At 44.2% G+C, this 25,980-nt stretch overlaps 1 protein-coding gene across 1 annotated transcript in view; it reads right to left on the reverse strand.

Annotated features, from left to right (window-relative positions):
* Dock1 (dedicator of cytokinesis 1) overlaps positions 1 to 25,980 on the reverse strand; it is a 508,897-nt gene that overhangs the window by 414,917 nt on the left and 68,000 nt on the right. The window contains exons 6-13 of the mRNA XM_028772526.1: positions 24,877 to 25,025; positions 21,672 to 21,807; positions 20,904 to 21,061; positions 19,473 to 19,554; positions 18,959 to 19,094; positions 11,065 to 11,137; positions 7,563 to 7,642; positions 3,288 to 3,413 (exon numbers count right to left, since the gene is read on the reverse strand). Coding sequence (XP_028628359.1) covers positions 3,288 to 3,413; positions 7,563 to 7,642; positions 11,065 to 11,137; positions 18,959 to 19,094; positions 19,473 to 19,554; positions 20,904 to 21,061; positions 21,672 to 21,807; positions 24,877 to 25,025 — 940 coding nt within the window. The remainder of the gene's footprint in view (positions 1 to 3,287; positions 3,414 to 7,562; positions 7,643 to 11,064; positions 11,138 to 18,958; positions 19,095 to 19,472; positions 19,555 to 20,903; positions 21,062 to 21,671; positions 21,808 to 24,876; positions 25,026 to 25,980) is intronic.

A 25,980-nucleotide genomic window follows, 5' to 3' on the forward strand; every position in this document is an offset into this window, starting at 1 on the left:
CTGTGAATTTAGCCAAATTGTCAGAAGCACTTATAAATACTGCATTAGATGGTTCTGAAATATTTCCTACAAAACAGTCTGGGCTTCTAAGGCATGGCAAAACTTATTTGCATCAACTTCATCTCTGCACCTCTGTGAGATATTCAGAATAGCCCCAATGAGCTATAAAGATCTAGACCCTTTGTAGTATTCCTTGATCAATAGAGACCCTTGTAAGCCTCCCATGGAATATCACTATGTCCTCAGCAACCAGCACACTCATGCAAAAGAGAACTAGCATTTCTTTTGGCTAGTTCTCCTTTGCTTCCTTTGAACTGTCTGAATTCAAGCCTTGAACTAAAGCCTGCTGAGAATGAGAACCACGAGCCAGCGAAGAGGAGCAGGTCACAGAGACGCTTCTGTGTGGCTCTTCTCTTCTAGCAGGTAGCTGTTGGGGAATCTAGTAGGAAGAACAAAACAGAACTGAAGAACTATAAGAACCGAACAGAGTTTAGTGAGGGGTGGGGTAGGTTTTTGTTTTCTTTTGTTTTTATTTAGGATCTCATTTATAACCCAAGGTGACCCTCAATTTACAGCAATCCTGCCTCAGCCTTCCAAGTGCTGGGATATCAAGGGTGTACCACCACATATACCTCATATATTTTAGTATAAAGTGGACCTTTAATTGTAATGAGGGCAAATTAGAACAAATGAACTAAGAGTCTCCTTTCTGTTGAGAACGTGTGAGCTAAAAAAGCTGCAAGCTTCCTTAGCTACCTGATGGATAGGAAGCATTATTACTGATCTGATAACTAGTTCTCAGGCTGCCCAGCCCCACCCTCTCCCAATCCAGCTCTGCACAGAAAAGCAGGGAGTGCATCGGACCCCAGTTGTGCTTACGGATGAGGACTTCTTAAGGGGAAGAAAAGCCTTTTCTTGCTTTCTTGTTTTTTTATTGTGCTTTTTAAAAAATTGCTCTATTTTGGCTTTTAATGGATCCAACTATTAAATTAAAGTTGCATTTAAAAGTCATTATTGTAATGGTCCCAGTGGGTTGCTCCAACAGCCATGGTAGCTGCTCAAGAGGGAAGCATGGCTGCCATGGCAGATACTCCCCACAAGGAAAGGTTTGGTACACCTCAATTGTATGTTTTGTAGCCAGAAAATTCTATCAAAAAAAAAAAAAACCATAATCTTTACCTGTATGCATATCTGCACACAGCTGTATGTGCAGCTGTGGAGGCCAGAGGAGAATGTCAATTGTAATACAACCATCCACCTTGTATTTCAGGACAATCTCTCACTGGCCTAGACCTCACCAATTCAATAGGCTGGCTAGCTTCAGGGATCTGCCTCTTTCCAAATCCACTCCATACAAGCACATGTCACCATGTCCAGTATGTTTAGGTGGGTTCTATGCATTTAAAACTCAGGTCCTTGCAAGCATTTTACCCTCTGAGCTATCACACTAGCCCTCAAAATCATGATATTTTATTTTATTTTATTTTATTTTATTTTATTTTATTTTATTTTATGGCTATATATCAGTTTCCTAAGAACCTCAGCAAGTAGAGAAGTAATATGGGCTACCAGGCCTCAAGGGGATGAAGCACCACAGTCTCATGCCTATGTTCACCATTCCCCAAAGAAATGTTTCTGCACAATCATAGAAAAAGAAAAAGAAGACACCATTTGTAGTGGATGAGAAAGAAGACAGTAGATGTTAGAAGATGTTGAAGGTTTGTCTTACTGTCTACTGTAATGCTAAGTGTGAGCCCACAAGACCTGGAGTCTACACATAGACTCTGTGACCCTGCCCACCAAGTTAATTGTGATTGGTGAATAAAGATGTTGACAGCCAATAGCTGGAGAGGAGAAACAGATGGAATTTAGGTTTTGCAGGCTTGGGAGAGAGTAGGACCATGAAGAAGAAGAATGTGCAGGAGAGGAGGAAGGAGAAGCCAATGAAATATAGTAAATAGTAAGTAATAACTTGGGGTTATCGATAGGAAAATAGATCCTAACAGCATGGAGAGTAGACAGCTGTCCAGCTATTATGCTGCTTAAGGCTTATTAAGCCCACCATGATGAACTATACTCTGAATGGTGAGCTAAAAGAAACTCTTTCTCCCTTAAATTGCTTTCGTCAGAGTATTTTATCACAGTTACCGAAAGGGGCAAAAAAAACCTAGGCCATCTGTAAATTTGAGTGTATCCTAAAGGACCAAACAAATGCACCATCACCTTCTCCCACACAGGTGCATCTCAGGTCCACATATAAACAGTAAGTGCATAAATCATCCATCCCACTTCCATGAACAAGACTGACATGCCATACGCATACAGGGAGCAACAATGTTATCCAGGCTAGCCCACTTCAGTTACTGTCATATCAGCAGACAGAGTAGCCAATAACCCACACCAGTCCTGAAAGGTGAAGAATGGAAAGTATCTGTCCCATGGTTGCAGAAAATAAGAAAAGCAATGCCTGTGGCAGCAGGGACCCTGGGGAGCCAAAGGCCTCTCCCCACAGCATGCAACAACAAAGACCTACAGCAGAGGCCATGTCTGTTGACCATGGTAAGGCTTGACCCAACTTTCAATGCCCATTGCCCACATGACTTTGGGCTGTGGTTTAATTTTGATTGGAATTAGTCAACACCAGTCACTCTTGAAGTGCCCAAGCTCCTTCTGTGGACCAACCCAGACTATACAAACAAACATTAGCTGCAAAACAAATTATACATTAAGGATAAATATGAACATGCATCCCAAGGGCAGGTATCTATAGCAATATCAGATTATTGATATGGATATTTTTAGAAACTGGAAAGTGTTGTTAAATATAAAAGAAAAATGTTCATGTATTAGTTCATGCAGCTTAAAATACATGGCTGAGCCAGATCTACACCAGTGTGGTAATGAACACCCCCTGAGCACGACCCAAGGAAAGTATCATCCTTCTGATCTGCCTGCCACTGGCCTGGGCATCTGGCCCGCCTGCCTTCTCTCCCTTCCTCCCTCCCTTCCTTTTTTGATCAAATACTTAATTCTATACTTGTTAGGTGTCTGTGCCTCCCCACATGTGAGCCTTGTAGTTAGGGAGGCCAGACCAAAGTGTGTATCCCAGCACTGTGTGTGGTCTCATCCCTTGAACATTAAAGTTATTCTCAACAACCCTGGGCCTGCCAACAAACATGCCATGTGCTCTACACGCTCTCCACCAGAGCTCTTGCACATTCCTGTCCATATATCACTCTTCATGGCTCCGCATGGAGCTAAAAGGCCATGAGAGAGGCTAACCTTACCTGGCATGATAATCTCTGGAAACCCTGTCTTGCGGGCCACAGCTGTGGTCCTGTCCACCAAGTGAGGAAACTCCTTTCGAATCTGATGGATGTCTCCAGGAAGTAATTTCAAGGTTACCCACAAACCTGAAAAAACAAAGCCATGTTTACCTCAAGTGTGTGGCTAAAAGACAATTTCAGTGGCTGAAAAACTTTTAATCTACAGAGCAGCATTGTAAACAGAAGCATTCAGGCAAATGTCCAGGCAAGAGGCACTCAGCACAGTGGCACACACTCAGTCCAGGGACAAACCTTGCCTGTGAGATCCATCAGTAAGTCTGTGAGATGGAAGGGAAGTGGATCCCCTTCAATTTAGGAAATCAGATTTAGGAAAAATCAGAAGGTGGCACTTATGATAGAGGCTGAGTAAGGCAGGAAGAAACTTAGAGGCTCATATCCATCATGGAGGTCTGCATCTGGAGGCCAGAGAGGACCATGATGCTCTGAGGAGGTCCAGAGGGTTCAAGAGCAAGACAGGGGTCTGACCTGAAAATAACCCAGCAGCTGCAGGTGGAAGTTAAAGGAAAATACTGAGTCAAGAGAGGCTGCAGGCCACCACTCGAGCCTAAGACCTGGGATGGACTTGGAAAGACCAACATGAGGTCAAAACCGCAAAACTGGGGAAAGACAAAGGGGAAGGAAGGTGCCTCTCAGAGCACCTGCTGTGGGCATTCTTAGAGGGTGGTCTGCACCATCCTCCAAATGAAAGCCTGCTCCAGGTGACATGGTTTGGGAGAGAAAGTTCCAAAGCATGTGTGGAAGGTTCTCTCCACTTGCAGCTCACGCTGAGGAGGAGCTAGAGAGATGACAGACCAGGAAATGGGTCACCACACAGTCAAAGTATGAAACCCAACTGAGAAAAGGAGTGTGGGTGGAACTGAGCAGCAAAGATGACCCTTCGGCCCTCAGGTAGAAAGGGAAGGGCAGATGCTGGCAAGAAAAGAATGAAGTTCAACAGATGGCAGGAAGCAGGAACTATAGAGGGTGGAGAAGCAGACCTAGCCACAGACACCGGGAACTGGCAGCACAACTTGTTTAAGGTTGTCACATTTCTACAAGTTTCCTTTTCCTTTTTCTCTTAGACACAAAATTCCAGATCACAAGAGTCCCAAGGAGAAAAGGGTGCCCAGGAGAGGAGATCTCAGTGAATGACATCAGAGGATGGCACCGAGCAAGGTGCAAATGTACCATGTCTCAGGTAATGCACTGCATATGTGCACAAAGAATTGTAAAGGACCTGCATTTCTAACCCATGCTCCCAAGAACTGTCTGTATCTCCACACACCCAAGCTATGGGATTCCTTTTTATAGCTCACACTAAAGGACAACAGGCAGCTCTGGGCATGTGGAAAACTAAACAGATCCTCAAGGGGCTGGGTACTTTACCTTGTCCCCTTCCCCCCTGATTCTGCCATAGTGCCATTCAGCAATCTAGACCTGGTCACATTAAATAACATCAGAAAGGCTGCCTTTCAAATACCCTCACCAACAGCATGCTCAAATATCTGGGTGGATAAGTAGAATATCTGTGACATAATTCAATTTGTTACCATTGAAATGCTGAGATTAAATAGTCCTGATTATACAGTGTTCGAAGTACATTCCTCATAGGGGAAAACATGGCCAGTTCTCAAAGAATAAGGATGTTTAGAATTGACATGTGTTACACCAAAAGGATGGAACACACAATGCAGATTCATCACTTTGCAAACAACGGAAGCAGGTGTGGGTGTGAGGATCTGCTGTCCAGAACTCAGAGGCAGGAACCAGAATCATTCAGGCTGAAGAGAAAAGAATCAAAGAGCCATGGACATACCTCAATGGTGCCATGCTTACGATAAATGTACAAGACCCTGGGTTCAGTCAACCAAAAGAAAAGAGGATGTTCATGATACTCTCTCTTTGTGATAAGAAAACTGGATGCTACAGAGATGGAATCAGCCCAGGCCTAGGGCAAGCTCCGAGGAGGTGCATGGGGAAGTAAGTATGGAAAAACCTACTGGCTCTTGCAAAGATATCATCTCCTTGTCATCAGTTCTGGGTCCTCTGCTGAGACTGGGAAGATGAGCAGGTATCAGGAGGTAAGGTACCTGGGTCACTCTGACAGAAACAGGAACCCACAGGAAGAGCCCAGAACACCCAGTAGTGACTGCCCTGGCCAACCTTCCCTCAGCTCTCCTAGGAATGTCCTAGTTTCTAAGTGTGAGTGCTGGAAGAAGGGTCAGAGTCTAGCTGAACCTCACTCAGTGATGCTTGGCTCGGTGATGCTGCTGACTCAATACTCAAAGATCATCTTTGCATTATCAGTATGAAAAGACTCAGAATGTTCATTCAGAAAGACACTTGTAGTCCCCTTGAAAAATGCCATGGATATTCTCATCTCTCATTGTCAGCTGGGACCTGAAACTCTCTCTACTCTCTCATAGCCCAAGGTGCCAGGTGTTACCAACACCATCTAGGTACCAGCCAGAGTTCATGCCGCTGCTGCATAGCTCATAGATTCTGGCTGGGACCCGTGAGCCTGGCTGTTTTGTTGTTGGCCTAACACTATTACTATTTATCCTATGTGAATCTGTGATAAACACAGAACCGTGAGGAAGCTACAAAAGAAAGTGGAAGCCAGGCGGTGGTGGTGCATGCCTTTAATCCCAGCACTTGGGAGGCAGAGGCAGGCGGATTTCTGAGTTCAAGGCCAGCCTGGTCTACAGAATGAGTTCCAGGACAGCCCAGGCTACACAGAGAAACCCTGTCTCGAAAAATGAAAAAAAAAAAAAAAAACCAAAGAAAGAAAGAAAGAAAGAAAGAAAGAAAGAAAGAAAGAAAGAAAGAAAGAAAGAGAGAAAGTGGAGGTCTGTTGGGGTTAGGGATTGCTGAGCCAGAAATAAGTGAGTGGCCAGGCCTTGTAGTGGCTCCTACCTCTGAGGAGAACACCCAGTGGTTTAAAAATACAGGGCAAACTGGAAGAGCTGTAATCTATAAGGGATGAGGCCTTGGTTCAGTTTAAACTTGCTCCATGTGTAAAGGCTATAATCCATAAACACTCTAGATAGAGTTGGCCAGAGAATGGGGTAAAGCCAAGGCTAACTGCAGAGATCTCCCTTTTCCAGAATATTCTTCAGACTCAATAAACACTGCTTGGGACAACAAAGAGGGTTGGTTGGGAAGACTAGGAGCGGAGGGCAGCTGTTCCATTGAGCTCCTCTGAGTACACAGTCTAGTGTACCAGAGCAAGGGCCAACCTGGTGCATGGATTTTCCCAAATGTGAAAAGCAGGGTTAGAGCCCCCGATCTCTGAAGGTGACTTACTTTCCTCCATGTAAAAAGTGGGGCTTGATGAGCAGTTGGGTTTTGACAGGTCTCCTGGCCAGCCCAACTTCAACTGTCACCAGAGAAAGCTGATGGATTCATTAGCTCCGCCGGCAGAAGGTCGGCTGCTTGGGCGCGTCAGTGTGATATTAAAAATGATGCAAGCAGGAAGGGGAGGAGGAGGGTGGGAAGAAGGAGAGAGAGGCTACTTGGATGACAGAAACAAGGAATCACTTCCCCCTTGGGGACAGAGGGGCAATTACAGAACACCGGCAGTGCTGTGTCAGGACAAGAGCCTACGCCAAAGGGGAGAAATCAGGTAAGGTAAGGCCATGGCTTTTGGGCAGGGGTCACATTCATGGCTTCTGTTGCTGTTACTATGGGATCTGGGTTTGGTTTAGGTTTGACTTGTTGACTTCCTTACTTATTTGTTTAGACTTTTAACTGGGTAGCCTAAGATGACCTTGAATTTCTGATCTCCCTAGCCTCCCAACAGCTAGGGTTAAAGGCATCAAAGACTATTTCCTGTGATGCTGGGGACAGAAGTCAGAGCTTCCTGCATGCCAAGCTGGTACTCTACCAGCCAAGCTGTGTCCTCAGCCTTCCAATACTTTGTTAGGTGTGATGGATGAAAGAGAGAAGGAGGAGCACTGGGAAAGAGCAGGAGTCAAAGGAAGGAGCTGATTCCTGTACTGCTGGGCTCCTGGGCCCTCTGATACTCAGAGAACCCCAGCTATATCTCACTCCTGCCCTCTTCTGCACTCACCTGGAAGGCTGGTTCCCAAGAACCTATAAAGGTTATCCATGAGACAGCCTGCAGAGCTGCCCACCCAGTAGAAAGAAGCATCACCCAGACCCGCAAGTTCCAACAGGAACACCCGATCCCAGATTCCCCACACACCCACAGACAGAAACAACAGAGATACACACCTTGTCCCTTGTGGTTGACTTCTTTGGCTGCAATGACTTTGTTTATGACAGTTTGAAGGAAGTCATTCTCCCCTGCCACCCTGGGTGAGAAACGGGATGACATGTTCAGCGGCTTGTGTCGAATGGCGTCGTCCAATGCGAGCCTGGAGGGTATGGGGCAACCAAGACCACAGGAGACAAAGGGGCACAAAGACCCGTGGGTAACAGTAACAGGGGGACACAAAAGAGCATCGCCATCGAGTATGAGAGAGTCGTCATGAGTCAACAAAAGACAAAGGGCAGGATAGGTGACAAGAGAGACAGGGAAAGCATCGATCAGGAAAATGGTGAACCACCGGAGAGAGGTCCAGCCGAGGAGGGCACCCCACTCCCAGGGAACATGTGCACAGGGCTCCACTCCATTGTTAATGTCCAAAGGGGCTGCTCTGAAACTAAAGGCTGAGAAGCCATGCATTCAATACTGATGGCGGTTTGTGCCACTCGGCTAATGCTGAGCTAGTCAAGGACAAGGAGGAATGAAGAAGAAAACAAAAACAAGAACCCTTTTCTTCCACCAGAAATAGCCCTCAAACTTAATGACTTAAGAAGCCCTGCCTTTGGTTCCTCACTGTGTTCACACATGAAGGTAGCTCAGTCCTTGGAGAACAAAATTAATGGCTACCATGTCTGGATGCTGAACCCTGGATATCATTTGAAATACAGGCTACCAACATCCTTAGGGCTATGAGCCCATGCATGTGACAGTAGCCAGCACAGGCAACATGTATCAGGAGAAATACTGTGTGGTGCCACCAAGCACAACTGGAAAAGGGTGCAAAAACATACATCAGGTACAGAACGCTTAAAATCAATTCTAGGAACAAGGACTATGTCATCCATCACTTGAGCCAAGCAACTCAAAAGGAGCTGAGCGCTGTTCTAATTTATTTCACCAAGTTAAAAAGAGATGAACGAGAGAGTGAGAGAGAATGCACACTGTTTCCCTCCCTAAAACCAAACCTGTGAGGTGATAAATCCATTTTAATGAAGCAAAAAACGTTCTCATTAGCATGACATTTCCCAGAGAATGGTTTCCAGGCTTATTTTGCTATTAGAACCATGCTACTTTTTTCTTCTATTGCTGCAGATATTAATCTGTGTAGCCATCATCCTCTTAAAGAGTAAGACCAGATAACACAACAGGTGAGCATGCACTGATACTGTTAAAAGGGGACTTCCACCAGATGGAAAAGCCTGGTGGCAATATGTGGTGATCTCAAAGGCCAGGTGACAACTACAACCCATGGTGATCTCAAAGGCCAGGTGAAAACCAGGAGTCAAAACCTGATAGATCATTTCACTGAAGTTTCCAATACCCAAAGCCAATGTTTTGTTTGGTGTTTGGTTTTTGATGTTGTTGTTGTTTGTTAGTTTACCTTTAGAAGGGACAAATGAGCAATAAGGAAATTCACTTAATAGGACCGTTGGCCATTCCTACATCTATGGTCTTGATCAAATTGAAGCCTTAGAAACAGTAGGAAGCCCTGTCATTTTTCAAAGGATAAAATAGGAACTGAGTATTATAATCTGACAGGAGCTTGTTTTGTTTATTACCACTTTGTCAGCCATGTTCCAGGATGGGAGTATTTCCTGTGTATGTTAAAGACACTTCCAGGTTCTATAGAATGCAACTATCTATGCTTGCCATGAGTGGGATTACCCAGGATAACTGTCTACAGAGATGGAAATGAGCACCTACACACCTTCTGTAATGGTTACTGTTTATTTTCAACCTGACAGACCCTAGAATCACTTGAGAAATAGAACTCTGGGTATACATGGGGGGATTACCCTGAGAGCTTTAACTGAGGTAAGAAACCAGCCCACTATGAGTGGCACCATTCCCTAGATGAGATCCTGGACTGTATAAAATGGAGAGAGTGAGCTGAGCACAAACATACATTCCAGTGATGGACTGTACCCTTGAACTGTGAGTCAAAAACAACAAACAAACAAACAAAAAAACCACCTTTCCATTAAGTTGCATGTGTCAGGATATTTTATCACAAAAAGAGGAAAAGAAACCACGACACTACCCACTATGGCAACAACCAGCCCTGCATGGCCTTAAAACACTTAAAACAGTCAGATGTGATTGAAGAGCTAGGTTTTAATTCTACTCAGCTGTAATTAATAGAAAGAGCCACATGGGGCTAGTGGTTAGCAGAGACCAGACAGAAAAGTAAATGGAAAGCATTTAAGCCCCAAGAGACCTCTGCCTCCAACTGCCTGTGGTGAAACATGTGGTACTTCAGCCCAACTTTAGTCTATACGATGTTGAATTTAAAGTCACTCCTCGCAATAAGATGTAAAATCTTCTATAGAGTTGCACAGGAAAGAGTACTCTTTTAATACACACAAAAAAGCCTCACTGCCACCATCCTAAACAAGTGGTTCTCAAGTCTACAGGGAGTGGGGTGGTCCCTCATGAAGTATGTGTGAGGCAAAAGAAACTCATTCATGCCTCCCTTCCTCCCAGCAACAGGCCTCCTCCAGACACTCATTATCACGAGCCTCCCATATCCCTCAGCCAGCACCTCAAAAGCAATGTAAGCCTACCCACATGGAATTCACCTTAAGCCTAGAAGTTTTTGAATAAAAACAAAATGGAAAAGGAAAGAGGACAGAGGAAACTGCAGAGTCCTGGGGCAGGTCACTCTAACCCCAACTACTCACTCTCCTGGGAGGTCAGGCCCCTGGAGGAGGCTGTCTCCCACAATCAACCTGAAGTACACAGTTCTCCTGCCTCCTCCTGGAAACAGGAGTGGCCCTGATCAAGAACCATCTTCACTTCAATCACCTTACCCACAGGTTCCCGCTTCAAATCAGAGAGTAATCTCACAAATTGGCTCCAAGTGCTTTCCCCATGGTCCCTCAACCTCTCTAAAGACCTCAGGTCAGAAGTGGACAAAGCCTTAAAAAAAAAAAAAAGAAAGGAAGGGAGGGAGAGGGAGAGGGAGAGGGAAAGGGAGGAGAAAAGGAAAGAAAAGGAAAAGCCAAAACCACTCATCTGAACGAAAAAGCAAGACAGAAAAATCAGCAGCCTGATTACAAGCTTTAAGGTGTTATTTCTCGCTTTACAAAAGAATTCATCATTACTTTGTTTGGTTTCTATTTTAAAAAGCAGCAATCTCTTGTGATGAATCTGAAAGTATTGTATTTTGAAAATGTGAATTGCTACGAGAACAAATCGATTATGTAAAGAAACATGCTCAGTGTGGAATTGCAATCTTTCTACTGATAAGGTAATTCTGGAACACAAGGAACATCGGGACCGTACACAAACCGTATTCCATTGTCCTCACAGTTCCTGACTCCATGTGCCACCGCAGGGACTACACAGACTCCTCATTATTGTGAAATAAATGAATCCTGACCGGGCTTAACGAATGACCTTACCAGTAAACTATTAACTGGGGTTTCGTGTTGTAGCTGGTTAAGGACAGGATTATCTCATACTTACGGCTGGAAGGGGATGAAGTGCTGCTTGTCTTCATCATCGACTTTCCCATTTATTATGTCTGTCACATCCATCACTGGGGAGAGAAAAGAACAGAAGAAAGGGTTGTTTTGGCTTGAGTGCCCCTACTATACTAAAAAAAAAAAAAAAAAGGAAGTGCAGACTATGATCCACCATGAACTGTACAGTAGAACCTTCTCGCACCTAAGTCCGTTATTCCAAGATGCTTGACAGACAAATTAAGTCATCTGAACATGCTGGGCCCAGTGGGCTAAGAACTCAAATAGACAATTCCACTGAATAATTTCCTTTGCCAGTTCCCTGGTGGTCACTCTAGAGATCTGCTGTCCAACACAAAGTCTTGTATGAAGGAATTATTCTGCATCAGTGGGCACCTAAGTGTGTGCGTGGAGGAGGGGGGATCAAGTGTTGTAAGAAACAGCTTTTTGGTGGTGCATGCCTTTTAATCCCAGCACTTGGGAGGCAGAGGCAGGGGATTTCTGAGTTCGAGGCCAGCCTGGTCTACAGAGTGAGTTCTAGGACAGCCAGGACTACACAGAGAAACCCTGTCTCAAAAAACCAAAAAGAAACAGCTTTTAGATTCATTTTACTCATTTATTTTACCTACTCATAATGACACTCTGTGATAGTTAAAACTGACTCAACAGATCTGAAGCCACCTAAGAGACAAGCCTCCACACGTGCACTCGCACACACACACCTGTAAGAGTTTAACTAAATTCACTCAGCTTCTGGGCATGTGAGTGACCGTCTAGGTAAGGTGAATTTAGGTGGGAAGACTGGCCATCCATGGGCTGGGGTCCTGAACTGGATAAGAGGAGGAGTGAGTTGAGCACAAGCATTCATCCCACACTGCCACCTCACGGTCTTGGCACCTGCCCTTCTCAGTGTCATCCTCATGCTATCCAACATAATGGACAGTATTCTCAAGCTAGAATCAAAAACAAGCACCCACTTCCTTAAGTTGCTTCCATATCAGGTATTTTTCCAAAGCGATGAGTAAAGTAACTCAGACACAGTCTAGTAATGACATAACTACAAAGTGGAACAACTGGCCAAGAGCTGGTGCCTGTGTCAGTGGGACACTCAGGGTTGACCCCCAATCACCTGCTGAACATTGAAGAAACTGAGGCACACAGACAAGAATGGACAGACATCCCAAAGCCACAAGTCTAACACCATCTCACTCCCTTAGCTCCCTGCATTTTATTATCTGTCTTCACTGGGGTGGCCCAGGCTCACCAGCGTCCACACTATCTGCATTAAACGAGAGGCTAGCTCTGGTGACATTCAGGGCTTTATTCAGACCAACTTTCTATCTTCCTAACCACTCTGTGACTTTGGCTTTGCCAAACTAATACCATGTCCTTTCACACCCACACACTGGCTAAAGGAGTGCCACTGGTCTTTCCTAGTGACTAGTTTCCCTTACTGAAACTAGAGGTAAGGTTCATTTCTACACAATCACACTCAGTTCTATGGTATGAGTATGAAGAGTCCCCCTCAGGCCCACATACATGATGCTTGGTCATCAGCTGGTGGCACTATCTTGGAAAATTGTGAAACTGTTAAGAAATGAAGTCCTGCTAAAGAAGTGGGTCACTGAGAGCAAGCCGTGGGGTTTTATGGACCAGTCCCTCTTCCTGTCTGCCCCTTGCTTTCTGACAATGGAAACAGTGTCACCAGCTGCCTCAGATTCCTACTTCCTTGATGTTTCCCCACAGTGGCAGGCTGTACCCTGAAAACGGTAAGTCAAAATAAACCCTTCCTTATTTACGTCACTAGATAGAATATTTGTCACAATAAGAAAATTAACTATCACACCCAGAAAGCATAAAGGTCTGTAGAATGAGAAAAGCCACGCTCCATCTCCTGCTTATTATGGCAGAGCCCAGGAGGCCACTGGGGAAACAATCACACACAGTCCACTAACCCACCAGGACTGTGGGTCTAAGAACCAACACATGTGTCCTGAGATGCAGGTAAACACACAGGGGTGACTGGAGCTCTGGCTAACACTGCTGAGAAAAAGGACTGACAAAGATCAAGTCTTCACTTGACAGGGGACTCACAGCAGTGATCCAGCATAAGGTCACTTGCACATGTGACCAAGGCCATCTTTTCACTACCAACTCAGAACCAAGAAATATCAAGTTTTAACAGCAGCCCATTCAAACTGCCATGCCCAGGACAGCTAAGCCGAACTCATCAGACCATCCACTCATAATCATATGGGTGGCTTTTCTATTTCCCTGGAGACCCCTCTGTGTGTGTGTGTCACAGATCTCATCTCGTCAGCTAATTGTAGCTCTTCAGATTATCTGCCACCCTTGCTAAGTGTCCAGAGTCTTGCGCCAGACCATACCTAGGCTTATTGAGAATTTGCAGGAACACATACAGCAAAGAAGCAAGACAGGGTCTAAGACCACATATGCATATGGAAGATAGCCTTTGTCCAGCTTACTATTAACTAACAACCACACCTCCAGGCCCACCCATCCTTAGCCTCACGAGAAAGTATCAAATATACAAGAATTTTCTCAGAGCTCATCCATGCCAAGCTCTGTTCAGGAAGAACTCACTGTGGTCTGGATGGGATAAGGTACTTTCTCAGTATTATTTTTGTGGCTGTGATTAAACACTCTGACAAAAAGCAACCAAGAGGAGAAAGGGTTTACTTGACTTACAATTCCAGGTTATAGTCCATGATAGCACAGAGAAGCCCAAGTAGAAGGAGCTATAAACAGCTAGTCACATCATATCCACAGTCCAGCGCAATGACAAAACCAAAAAGGCCTGCAGACCTGATGACTAGCTAGCTAGCTAGCTAGCTATCTTGCTTGCTTGCTTGCTTGCTTCTGTTATATAATTAATAAATCCCTGCCTAAGGAATGGTGCTACCCATAGTGGGCTGGGTGTTCCCTTATCAAATAAAACCAAAACTATCCATGCTAGAAATGCCCATAGTTCTCTGTCACAGGTCTTCTCTCAGGCTAATTTCTTCTAGATAATTCTTCCAAGGTAATTCTAGGTTACATCAAGTTGACAATTAAAGCTATCCATCACAGATACCCATTGCCAAAACAGGAAATGAAACAGCTAGCCTCAAGTCTCTACATCCTGCCAGCATAGGGTCTCCACCTGGGAGGAAGGGTATACTGTGATACGGACAAGGAAAGAAGTCATTATCCAAAATGTCCAATGTGGTTGCAATCAACAGGATCACGTGTAAGGGTGAGGGGTATGGCGAACCCAGGAACAATGACACAACCGGGGGCAGATATATGAATTAGAAGACACAAAGGGAGGATCAGGAATACAGCACAAAGGAAGCAGGCAACAAGATAGAGAAGCAGGCTTCAAGGGGGAGGAGAAAGAAGGACCTGCAGCTATAGCCATTGATAACATGACACGTCCATGTAAGTCACTGACATCATTGGGCACAAAACAGGAGACATTGAGGACCACGCATGCTCTCTCATTCAGCAGCCTTCCCTGTAAGCAGCTGGACCGTGTGCTTAGTTTCAAGAGTGCTCACCCTGAGCCCCAACGTAAAGGACTGCGAATCTGAGTGCACAGCTGTAGATTATAGATCCGGAAGCCCTAACTCCTGAACAATACCTTGCAAACTAAAGTGCCCATAATGTGATGTTAAGTGTCTTAGTGTGCAAAGAGTGCACATACAAAATAGGAGTACACCACTACCACCCTACAAATAGGGAAGCTGGTAAGAGGGAGCCAAGCCTTGAAAACAGCCAGTGAACAAACTAAACGAATCCGCGCTGGTTAGCGTTTTGCTGCTCTGGTCTTACGTATTTCTGTCAAACTGGACAATGAGCCAGGACTGCACAGAGGGTAACAGCACCACTCAGGACTGATTTCTCTGGCCAGTTATTCCCATAAAAGCAGGGAGAAGCTAGAGAAAAGGCACACCAAAAACAAAGTTGATGTGCTACCCTGGCTGTGTCAAATTATGAATGATTTATTTAATTATCTCTCTTTTCCATAAAATTTCCATGATTTTCCTACCACTGCCAATCACTTTTGCATTATCAAGTGTTTTAACAGAAAGGATCATGACATATTATTTTCAATAAAAGACTAAAACCTGTAGGCTTAAAGGTGCATGAATGCCTTTCTCATTTTAAAGTTCTAGCTCTGTTGACACAGACAAGCAGAGATTGTTCTGGAAAAAGCCTCAAAATTAAATCTGTGCATGTGGACATAGGAGCTGCATACAAATAAGCAGAATCCCATGACCAAAAAGTCAGTCTTCTTTCTCAAGTATGAGGAGGGGGCTCCCTAACAAGAATGGAAAACTGCGGCTGGAAAGTGTTCCATGGGAGCCCCAAGTCTGGGCCAGGAAGGGAAAACATGGCCAGAGAATGCTGAACACCAACACATAAGGAAGGGGACAAGGCAGGTTGGAGCACTGCCATATGCCAATAAAAAATTTAAAAAACCTGGACCCACAGAGGCTCACAGAGAACCACCAACCAAAAGTCATGCAGGGGCTGGCCCTAGGGTCCTTACACACTGTAGCAGATGTACACCTTAGTCTTCACGTGGGTTCATTAACAATTGGAGCAGGGAGGCTGTCTCAACTCTGTTGCCTACCATTGGATCCCCTTTCCCTAGCTGGACTGCCTGGATAGGCCTCAGTGGAAGAGAATTCACTAATTCCTGCTGTGACTTGATGTCCCAGGAGGGACAGTACCCAAAGGAGGGGTTCCCCTTCTTGGAGGAGAAGGTGAGTGAGCCATCCCATTGGGTAATGAGGAGAGTGATTTGGAAGGGTGGGACTGGGAAGAGAAAAGGGAGGGGGCTACAACTGGGATGAACAGTGAATTAATATTAATTAATTAATTAATTAATTAGAGAAAAAACTCTACACAGTAAAAGCACAGGATAAAATATTTGCCCTCAGTCTCAGGGCAGAAGGCATAAAGAAATATAAGTAGATACCCCAGATAGCAAGTCAGAAAGCTGGTCCTCAGGTGACTGCAGAGGCCAGAGTGTGGTGCCAGGAGGCAGTATGAAGGACCCTGCACTGGACCTGAGTCGAATGGCTGTGAAAGCAGCAGAGTTCGTTCTCTGAGGCCATGAGAATGGACATCTGTACATCCCGACTAGGGATGATGCAACTGCCTAAAATTACCAGCCTCCAAGGGCCTCTGCAGTAATTCACATGGGAACTGCACGGCACTTATAGTGTGCAGGGTCCCACCAGCCAATCAAACAGCAGAAAGGAAAAGGCTCATCTCTCAAGAATTTGGGTAGCAACAGGCAGGAGAGGCTAGAGTTTTACTCCTGGTGGTTGGTTTCCAACAATCCTGAGCCTGCAGAGTACCAGGGAGAGGAGACAAAAGGAACAAAGGTCAGTCCAAAAGCGAGCATCAGAGTGACCAGTAGGCTGCAGGAGAGGGGATAGCAATGGCCTTACAGTCAGAGATCTACGTAATAGGAACAGTCCTCTCACGTCACACATGGCACCTCCAAGGTCAGAGAACTATCAGATCTGCTGTCCCTAATCCAGCATATAGCCTGGTTCCTGAGAGGTCAGGAAACAGAGGCTGTGACCCAACATCATACTCCACCAAGCAAATAAAAAACATGATATAGGCATGAAAAGGCAACCGTAACATCAGCAAGTACCATGACCACAAGTCTGCGCATACTTTATCACACAGGACTTCCCGGGTCATGACAACCACACCAGGAAAAGCTGGGCAAAGTCTCCATTTTAATCACAGAGGGAGAGACTGTCCGCCCCCAGTTAGATCTCATCTTTGCTCTCACAAATCTATCAATGCTGTCACAAAGAACTTATCAGCAGGATCTCTCCAGTGATCTAATAACCAGAGAACCTGCAGTATCCATGCCTAAAGAAAGAACTTACATTATAATGTCACAGATCTTTCTGATGGCTTTGGGAAAGAATAAAACACCCAAGACAAAAAAAAAAAAAAAACAGTATTTCCCTAAAATTGCCATGTAGGTGGGACTAAGAAAAGGAAAGTTCTAATCCACTAAAGCATCACAGTATCTCAGTTAGATGTGCAAATGATGTGATAGACTTGGGAAAATAGGAATGAGTTACACTGTGTGTTCAAGTGTCAGGGATGGAAATACCAAATTTCCAGGGTACCTGAGAGAGCAAGCCAACCCTCAACATCTCACCATGGTTAATAAAGACACTGGGACAGCCCACCGGAGAGCCTAACGGTTCCACAGAATTCTCCAGACTTCTGACTGTGATAGCAGACACATACCATTATTTTAAGTTTGTCAAAACCCACAGAACGTGGCCAGAAGATGACACAATAGGTTAAGTTGCTTGACACATAAGCATGAGGACCTGACTATGACTCCAGCTCACAAGTAGAAATCTGGCATGGTAGTATGTGACTGTAACATGGAGAAGAAGATAAGAAGACCCCTGGGGCTCAATTGACAGATCAATGAGTTCCAGGTTCAGTGGGAGATTTTGTCTCAAAAAGGTGTCAAACAAGTGACTGAGGAAGACCCCTACCTTTGACCTCTGACTTCCACATTCACACACACACACACACACACACACACACACACACACACACACACACTGACAGAATACACAAGTGAACAGCAAATCTTCCAATAAACCATGGACTCTAGGAGAGGTCACAGTTTTCGCTGAAGATCTTGTCATAAAGGTAACTAACATTCCTTGCTGATACAGATGAGGAGGATGCTGGCACCAGGGTAGAGTGTATGGGAACTGTTTATTTTCAGTCCAATTCTTCCAGAGCATATAATTTGAAAATAAAAGTCAATTTAATTGAGTAAAACTTAAATGTTGAGTTTCCTGGTAGTCAAGAAAAACCTGTCATTGATCACTGATCATACAAGAAATAACAGCTAGATATTAAGAGTCAAAATTCTCCTCATATACTAACTACACTGACAGCTTGAAACAGCCTAGAATCACCTGAAAATGATATTTCAGTTGAGTGTTTCCTTTATCAGGTTGCTCTGAGGATACATCTATGTGGGTATCTTTTTCATAATTGAAGTAGGAGGGCCCAGACCATGCTGGGTGTTACCATTCTCTGGCCAAGTAGTCCTAAGCCATATTAGGAAGGTAGCTGAGCATAGCCATGAGCAAGCGAGAGGATGAGCCATCAAGCAAGTCCTCTACAGTTCCTGCCATGAGTTCCTGCCTTGACTTCCCACAGTGAAGGATTGTGACCTGGAAGTGTAAGCCAGATAAACTCTCTCCTCTCTAAGTTGCTTTAGGTCATAGTGTTTTATCACAACAACAGGATAGAACTAGAACATGATTCCTAAAGATCAGGGAGAGTAAGTGTCAGAGAAGTTTGGTGAAAGAATTATCCTCCAACTCTAATAAAGAAAGACAACTGCTTCTCAACATCATGAAGAAAGTGACTGATGTTGAAAGATGTCACCTAGTAGGGACACTTATTGTTCTTTGACACAGATAACCAGGACCTCACTTTCTTGTACAACCAACACCAAGTAGAGATGTGGACATCAACAAGCCCATATGATAGCTGTAGTATGTCCTCGTTTAGCTCCTCATCTGGGAACCAGGCTGTGCCTGTCCACTGCTAAGAGTCCAGCAAGCCCCAAGTGCTGGCTTCTCCACACTGTGGGAAAGTGATTCAGTGTCTCTCCCAGTATAAACTGGAATCTGCTTTCAAACTAGATGAACCGGAAGCATCATAGATGCAGCAGGTGGGCTCAAATATATGAAAAATAACTAATAAATTGTTATTCCACCCCAAGCAGTTAAGCGCATAAATCAAAGTGGCCTACTGTCCTTCTCACAGTGAATGGTCTGAAATTCTCAAGGAAAAACAGGGATGGGAACTTTTACCAGCCACGCCAAAAGGCCGCCGGAGCCCTGAAGTCAGCTTCCTCGTGTTGCTGTCCCTCAGCTCCATGCGGCCGACTCGGACAATCTGGCAGACGAAACTAATTTTCTCCCTTTTCAGGTCTTTGCTTCCCAGATCCTAGAAATATTAATTTCCATAAATCATTGTGGAGAACCACGAGTCAACACAAGTCCAATTGAAAAGGACATAAAAATGGACTGAGAGTCTGTTCTCAGACCAGCTAAGAGTATTTTAAAGATACACGACAGGAAGGAATAAAGTAACAGCAGACACTTAGCTAAAAGAACTGGACATGAGCTAAAGAGACAGGAAGGAATTTATATCCTAGTGATACTAAGTAAAGACCAAGCTCAGGGATTCCTAGATTAGCCAACGCCACAGGTGGCACAACCACCACCCCATAGGCCCCATTCAATGCTGAGAAGTCTCCAAAACAGCCATCAGAGCAGGACTTAATGACACTCAACATGCATGCACGGTCCTGGGTGCACTCACCGTAAACACAGCTCGCAAGTTATGTAACCGATCAATGTCTTTTGGTAATCCTGAACTTGACCATCGGACCAGGTAGTTCTCACTTGAAAAAAAATTTAAAAATTAAAAAAAAAAAAAAAACAGGATCAAATTAATCTTCCAAACATAGACGGGTACCCAATGTATCCCATAAGACTTCATAATTAACAACATGGAGGTCCACTAGGCATCTGACCATGAGTTTATAAATATCTAGGACACAGGTAGACTCTTTGCTGAGCAGGTACTATATGAATAACCTTTTCACTTTCTACACCATGGGTTTACTGGGTAACAGAAGTATTTGCAAACGACATTTCAATGTTTATAATGTGAAAAGCCTCTCTGTCTGTGTAAAATGACAACAATACAGAACTCTATATTGAATTGGGAACAATGTATATTTAATTCAGAGCCTTCAAAAAGGCCAAGCAAGCCATAAAATACAAATTGTATCTTCATAAAAAAGAAAGAAAGCACTTATCAGAAGTGAGAGTGAAAATCACCTATGTGCTCTGTTTTCTGCAAATACTACATTATAAAATTTTGATAGTTCAAGTGAAAATACAGGAGTGTTAATATATAGATACAAACACACAACACGCAGTTTACTCACATTTGTTTTAAAATCAGGATAAAGGGAAAGTAATATTGAAGACCAATGGATTTCCAATGGTTTTGTTCAACAGATGTTTATTATGACTCTTTATATGACAAGAGGAAATACTTGAATTACACAATTAGCCAATCAGCTTAGAGAGGCAGCAAAGAGGCAAAAGCCATAGATGGCATTCCTAGACCAAAAGTTTGCAAAACATAAAGGTGAGGCTTGTGGGCCGAGTTTGTTTGCTTTCTATGGCTGTGATGAATGCTTGGCCAGAAGAACCATGGAGAACAAAGTGTTCATCTCACTGTACAGCCAACAGTCCTCCCTGAAGAGAAATCAGGGCAAGAACTCAAAGCAGGAACCTGGAGGCAGGCACTGAAGCAGAGGCCATGGAGGAACATCGCTTACTAGCTTGCTCTCCTGGCCTTGCCCAATTTGCTTTTTATATAACCCAGGACCATCTTCCCACAGTAGGCTGGACTCTCCCATAGCAGTCATTAATCAAGAAAATGCCTTCACAGACTGGCCTATAATAGAACAGGATAGAAGGATGTTTCTCAATTAAAGATCCCTCTTCTCAGATGACTCCAGCTCGTTTCAAGTTGACAGAAAAAACTAACGAGCACGTTTACTTCAGCTGAGAGTAGCTCCCACTAACAGGACTTCACCATGCTGAACCTCATCTTCAGACTGTTGTTCAGAATAACTCTCCCCAGTGAAAATGCTTCTAATCAGGCGTTTTGATCACAGCAATGAGAAAAGCAACTGAATTTGATTGCAGCCACTGCAATGGGGAAGTCACCTACCTGATGAATTTGGACTCCATGGGATCATAAAGAGACATGAGGACTTCAGCATCTTCTCCTATTTTACAAACCACATTTTTGAGGTTAACAAACAAGGCTAGAGATGGAGTGGCTGCGAACTTGGCTTGTCTGTTGATATCCATATTCTGCTTTTGAGACTGAACAGAAAGGCAGAAAGTCAATGTGAGCAACCTGGACTATAACCAAAGCTATTTTTAATCCCCTATGGAATAGGGGAAAGTCACTACCAACTGCCACCTCTCAGCCATGCTGTTCATACAGCCACTCTGTGTCCCCACTGCCTGTTCTCGAACAACACAGCAGCCATCTAGACGCAGCTAATGATGAGTGTTGACAAGGGCAAGTGTCTATCAACAAACTGGAATGATGGTTGCTGGACTGGTGGCTAGCTTTAATTTGGGGTTCTCAATGAACTATGCCTCCAAGGATTCTGTGTCTCACTCTGCACTATGTCCCCAGTCCCTGGAATACAGCAGATGCCTGACCAATACCTGCTATATTAATAGGTTATGTTGACTTTACCCTACTCCTCCTTGATTGAAACACACTGGATACTTGATTTTTGAGGGTTCTTTTCAGTGCCAATTCTAGGCTTTTTTAACATTTTCTAATATTCAACACAGTTGCTGAGAAATAGAAGCCCCTCTCCATGAACCCCCCATACTTTCTAACCCCACACACTCCACCCCTGTCCCACATCTGCCTGCTGTGCAAAGTGGCCAAGAGCCATTGAGGAATTAAACTCACTTTCTCCTCTTGCAGTCTCTCCTCCACTTGTTTAGAAGCAACTTCATGTGCTCGGAAGAGACTGATGGTGCTAGTTAGTTCCGGATCCAAAATGTTCCCATCTTCATCCCTCACCACCAGGTCCAAATCAAGAATTCTAGAATATCAAGAATCCAGAGCATGGAGAGCATGAACCAAGGAAGTTTCCTAGCACAGTGTCAGGCCCAGCCACAGAGGAGATGAAAATGCCTCAGAAACTGGGACCATTCCACAAATATCAGAGAATGACATTCTATGCAATGGCTTTCTATAATTCAAAATATGTCACACTGGGAGAAAGAAAATGACTCAGTGTTACCTGAATTTCAATAAAGCCTTCACCTTCCGATGGATCTTCAAAGTCCAAGTGAAGTGTGACTAACAACTGTGGAAGGTGTGGGCCATTAGATCTAACTCTGCACCCTGCACATGCATACCACCCGTGGGTACATGATGGCAGAAAGCCTCACAGGGTATCACTATCTGTGCAACATCTTTCATTAACTGGGCAAAGCCTCTCAAATCTGACCAACTCATCTCAGCCCTGACCCTGCTCCAAGAGTCAATACCAATACTGTGGGTCAGCATTTCGTGAATAATGTCAGTGATGTATGGGTGGGGTCAGCTCCAGTGTGGGTGGGGTCAATGTTGTCTGGTGGGGTCAGCACTGTGTGGGCATGGTCAATGATTTGTAGGTGGTGTGAGTGAGTTCCTGGAGGCCCAGCACCAAGACACTACAAGACATACCTGGTGAGGCCACCTCGAGGGAGATATGTATCAGGCTGTTTGCCAGCCTACCATGGGTATCATGTGATGTCATTGTCACCTCAATCCAGAGAAAAGATCTGGTCAGACTCACTTCTCAAAACAGAAAGCGAAGCTCAGTGACATCAGATATGAGGTTGAGACCAAACATCGAAAGAAGAAAGAAGATGGGGTGGCAATGTTCTCACCACAACATCAGCACCACACAAGGTAGCCTGGCAGTCATAGCAACCAGGCTACATGGGTCTCTGCAGTCAACATACAGTTAGTTCTGCTGTGGAGTGTTGGCCTCACCATAACAAGGTTAGAGACTAGTCCCAGGAGATGGTAAAGGGTCTAAAGAAGGGGATGGCCACCTCCCTGTGAAACCACAGTGTGTGTACTGTATCTGTGTGTGTGTGTGTGTGTGTGTGTGTGTGTGTACATGCAGGTTTCTATGGGTGGGTATGGCTATGGACCTGCCTAGTGTATCTGGATGTAAGTGTATACATTTGTCTCTGTATGTTTTACACAGTTTGTAGAGAAACAGTCCATGACTTTTACCATATTTCCCACAATTTCCTAGATACTCCCCAACCCTACTCCAACTCAGGTAAAAGGTAAAAGCAAGAATACCTACGTGATAATGATGAGAGATACAAACTGCTCCCTGAGAGACAGGACCATCCAAAAACCAAACAATCTATGCTTTTATTTAGTATTATTGTTCTATTTCATTCTCTGAAGGAGGGAATGAGGGGATAAGCAGAGAACATGGGGTTTTAGAGGAATCCTGGCCTGCAGTCCTCAGGCAAACTTGTCTTAATAAGGTTGTATTTCCTATCAAAGCAGTAAATTACATTTAGAAACACTTTCTGTCTTAACAAGATTGTTCCATGGCATAACATACTTAGGTTGTTTCCTGCAGCCAGATTAAGCAGGTGGTCTCTGAACCTAACTTCGAAAACAGGCTTCTCTAAATCAAAATGAAATCAGAGCTCCAAAGGTTTGCTTTTGTAAGCACATGGTCTTGTAATAGGCTTCATTGAAGCTGTAGCTAATACTCTATAGCTGGAATCTCTGGCCTTGGGGGCACTCAATCAATAATCAATCAATCAATCAATCCAAAAATCACCTTCGCTCCTGGTATTTTACCACAATGCCACCACCATATGAGATAGCCTGTCAGTCATAGCAACCAGTCTACATGTGGTTTCTGCAATTAATACACAGCTGGTTCTGTCTAGGTGTTGGTCCCACCCTAACAAGGTTAAGTACTAGTCTCAGGGAATGGTCACCACTCCCAGAAATCAGAGTATGTTGCATGGGTCAGTAGCTTTTGAAAGCAGGTAGTCCTGTAATGGGTTTCATGAAAACTGTATCTAATATCCTATATCTGAAGTCTCTGGCCATGGAGGTAAAAATAAAAGTCACACATAATGTGATATTAGGAAATTTTCATACACTAAAAGGGGGAATTATCAGAGAACAATGCAATACTCAGTCATTCACAAAGGTCCTATGGCTCATCTAAGGATCCTGAGCTGATGGGTAGGAGGCCCTGTTCTCACCTCCACATATCCTCAGGTGTAAAAATGGGGAAGGGTGCAGACTACACCTTACGTTTTCCACCATCTGAACGGCAGTCTGACTGAGGTCTTAACCTAGCACCAGACAGCAGAACTCAGAACCCGAGGAGTGGGTCCCTGGATTTAGTATAGTGAAATCTCCCCAGGTGATTCTGAGGTTACAAGGTTTGAGGGAAATGCAGGACCAGGTCATTTTTAAGGCTTCTTGCAGCTGTGACACGTGAATAAGCAAATATGTACCAGGTGAGAGAGGCCATGACCTCATCCTGGCTACTGATTTGGCAGAGATAAAGACAAGACAGTCATTTTCCTAGCAGCTAAAATTGGAGCATCCTGTCTTCAGGAGTGAGCCATCTCAGGACACTCAAGTAAACCAGGGTGGATGTTTCCCATAAGTGGAAACATTTCAAAAAGACAATGTATAGTTCATCTCAATTGCAGCTTAAGAGAGTTGTGCTTCTGTCTGTTAGATCAAGCATGTCAACTCTAGGGACAAGTTTCATGGTGACTTCTGACATCTAATCTGACAGACCAAGGGAGTCACAGGAAATAATCTAGTGTCAAGTGCTATGAGTGGAAAGTAGAAATGCATTTAATATCGTAACTGAGGTGAGACAAACCAGCAAACATGAGGGGCTACCCCAACCCAGCTTCACAACTCCACCTCTTAAACAGCAAAGGCTACAGGTTTCAAGGGTGACTGGATAAACCAGATTAGAATGTAAGTCACTTCATTATTTTGATATTAGAAATTTGGCTTTATGATAAAATGTAATTGAGACATCCTCCAGGCCTAGGGTTATGCTATTACAGTGGACAATTTAAGTATGAAATCATTGTTTAAACAAACAAACCTGTTTCCATAATCGATTTTGGCTGTGACCTTCTTCTTCAGCTCTTTGAGCTCATCCTGGGGCAGAGTTCCAGAAAGAATCTGCGACCGCCACTCAATAAGGTCATAAATCATGTGTCGAACACTTCGAAACATCTCCCTGTTATCTTGCTATATGGGGGGGAAAGGGCAACTGTAAGGGTTGTGATTTAAAAAAAAATAAAAAGAAACAAACAAACAAAAAAACAGCACAGTGGAGATCATATCAAATGGATAGTTCTTCAAATTAAAGTAGAACATACACTGCTTCCTGGAATTCAGTGACTGTCAAATGAAGAGCAGATTCACACAAATAGAGAACATTATACTGGATGTGGTTCCTATGAGACATTGAAAGAATAAAAAGTAATACACATTCCCAGCATTGAACACACAACAAGAACAGAACCTTGAGCCTCAGCCTGGAACTCACAGCATCATCCTGTACACAGCCAATGCTTGAAGGTCTGTCCATGCAACCAGATATCTGTGGATGTTTTCTAACACAGAACTATAAGCACACTTAAAACATTAAGAGATTCTTTTTTTGAACTTCATTGCTCCATCGTGGAGCCTGAACTTTGTAGCTTGCAAAGACTGACTGACATGTTACCATGTCAAAAGTTTGCACATGTACTCCCTATGACAGTTCTGCCCCACTGGACACCTGAAGATGCCTGGGCCCCAAGACCATGCTGCCAGCTGACATATAAGCCATCTTGCACCAGCCTTCCCTGGTACACTGTGACCCTCACAACATACAGCAAATGTCTATCCATGAAGACTCCTTTTGCTTCTATATAAAAGAAAACTGGAAGATAAGATCCCAAATGGACCCTTCTCACCTTCCCTGTATTGGGTTTGTGGTACAAGAACCCCCCACAGGTTTGCATTTGTTGGTGTAGCGCATCAAGAAGACTTAAGGTTGTCTACAATGCTCTGCTTCTGAACATCCAAGTAGGAGTTAATGAACTATATTTTAAGTACTATAATCCCTTCAAAAGTTAAAATGTGGAATTGCTTTTTTAAAAAGGAGCTGCGGGGGGGGGGGGGGTGGAGAGATGGCTCAGTGGTTAAGAGCACTGAC

The sequence above is a fragment of the Grammomys surdaster genome, unplaced genomic scaffold (genome assembly GCF_004785775.1).
Source record: "Grammomys surdaster isolate TR1022 unplaced genomic scaffold, NIH_TR_1.0 214, whole genome shotgun sequence".
Taxonomy (NCBI): Eukaryota; Metazoa; Chordata; class Mammalia; order Rodentia; family Muridae; genus Grammomys; species Grammomys surdaster.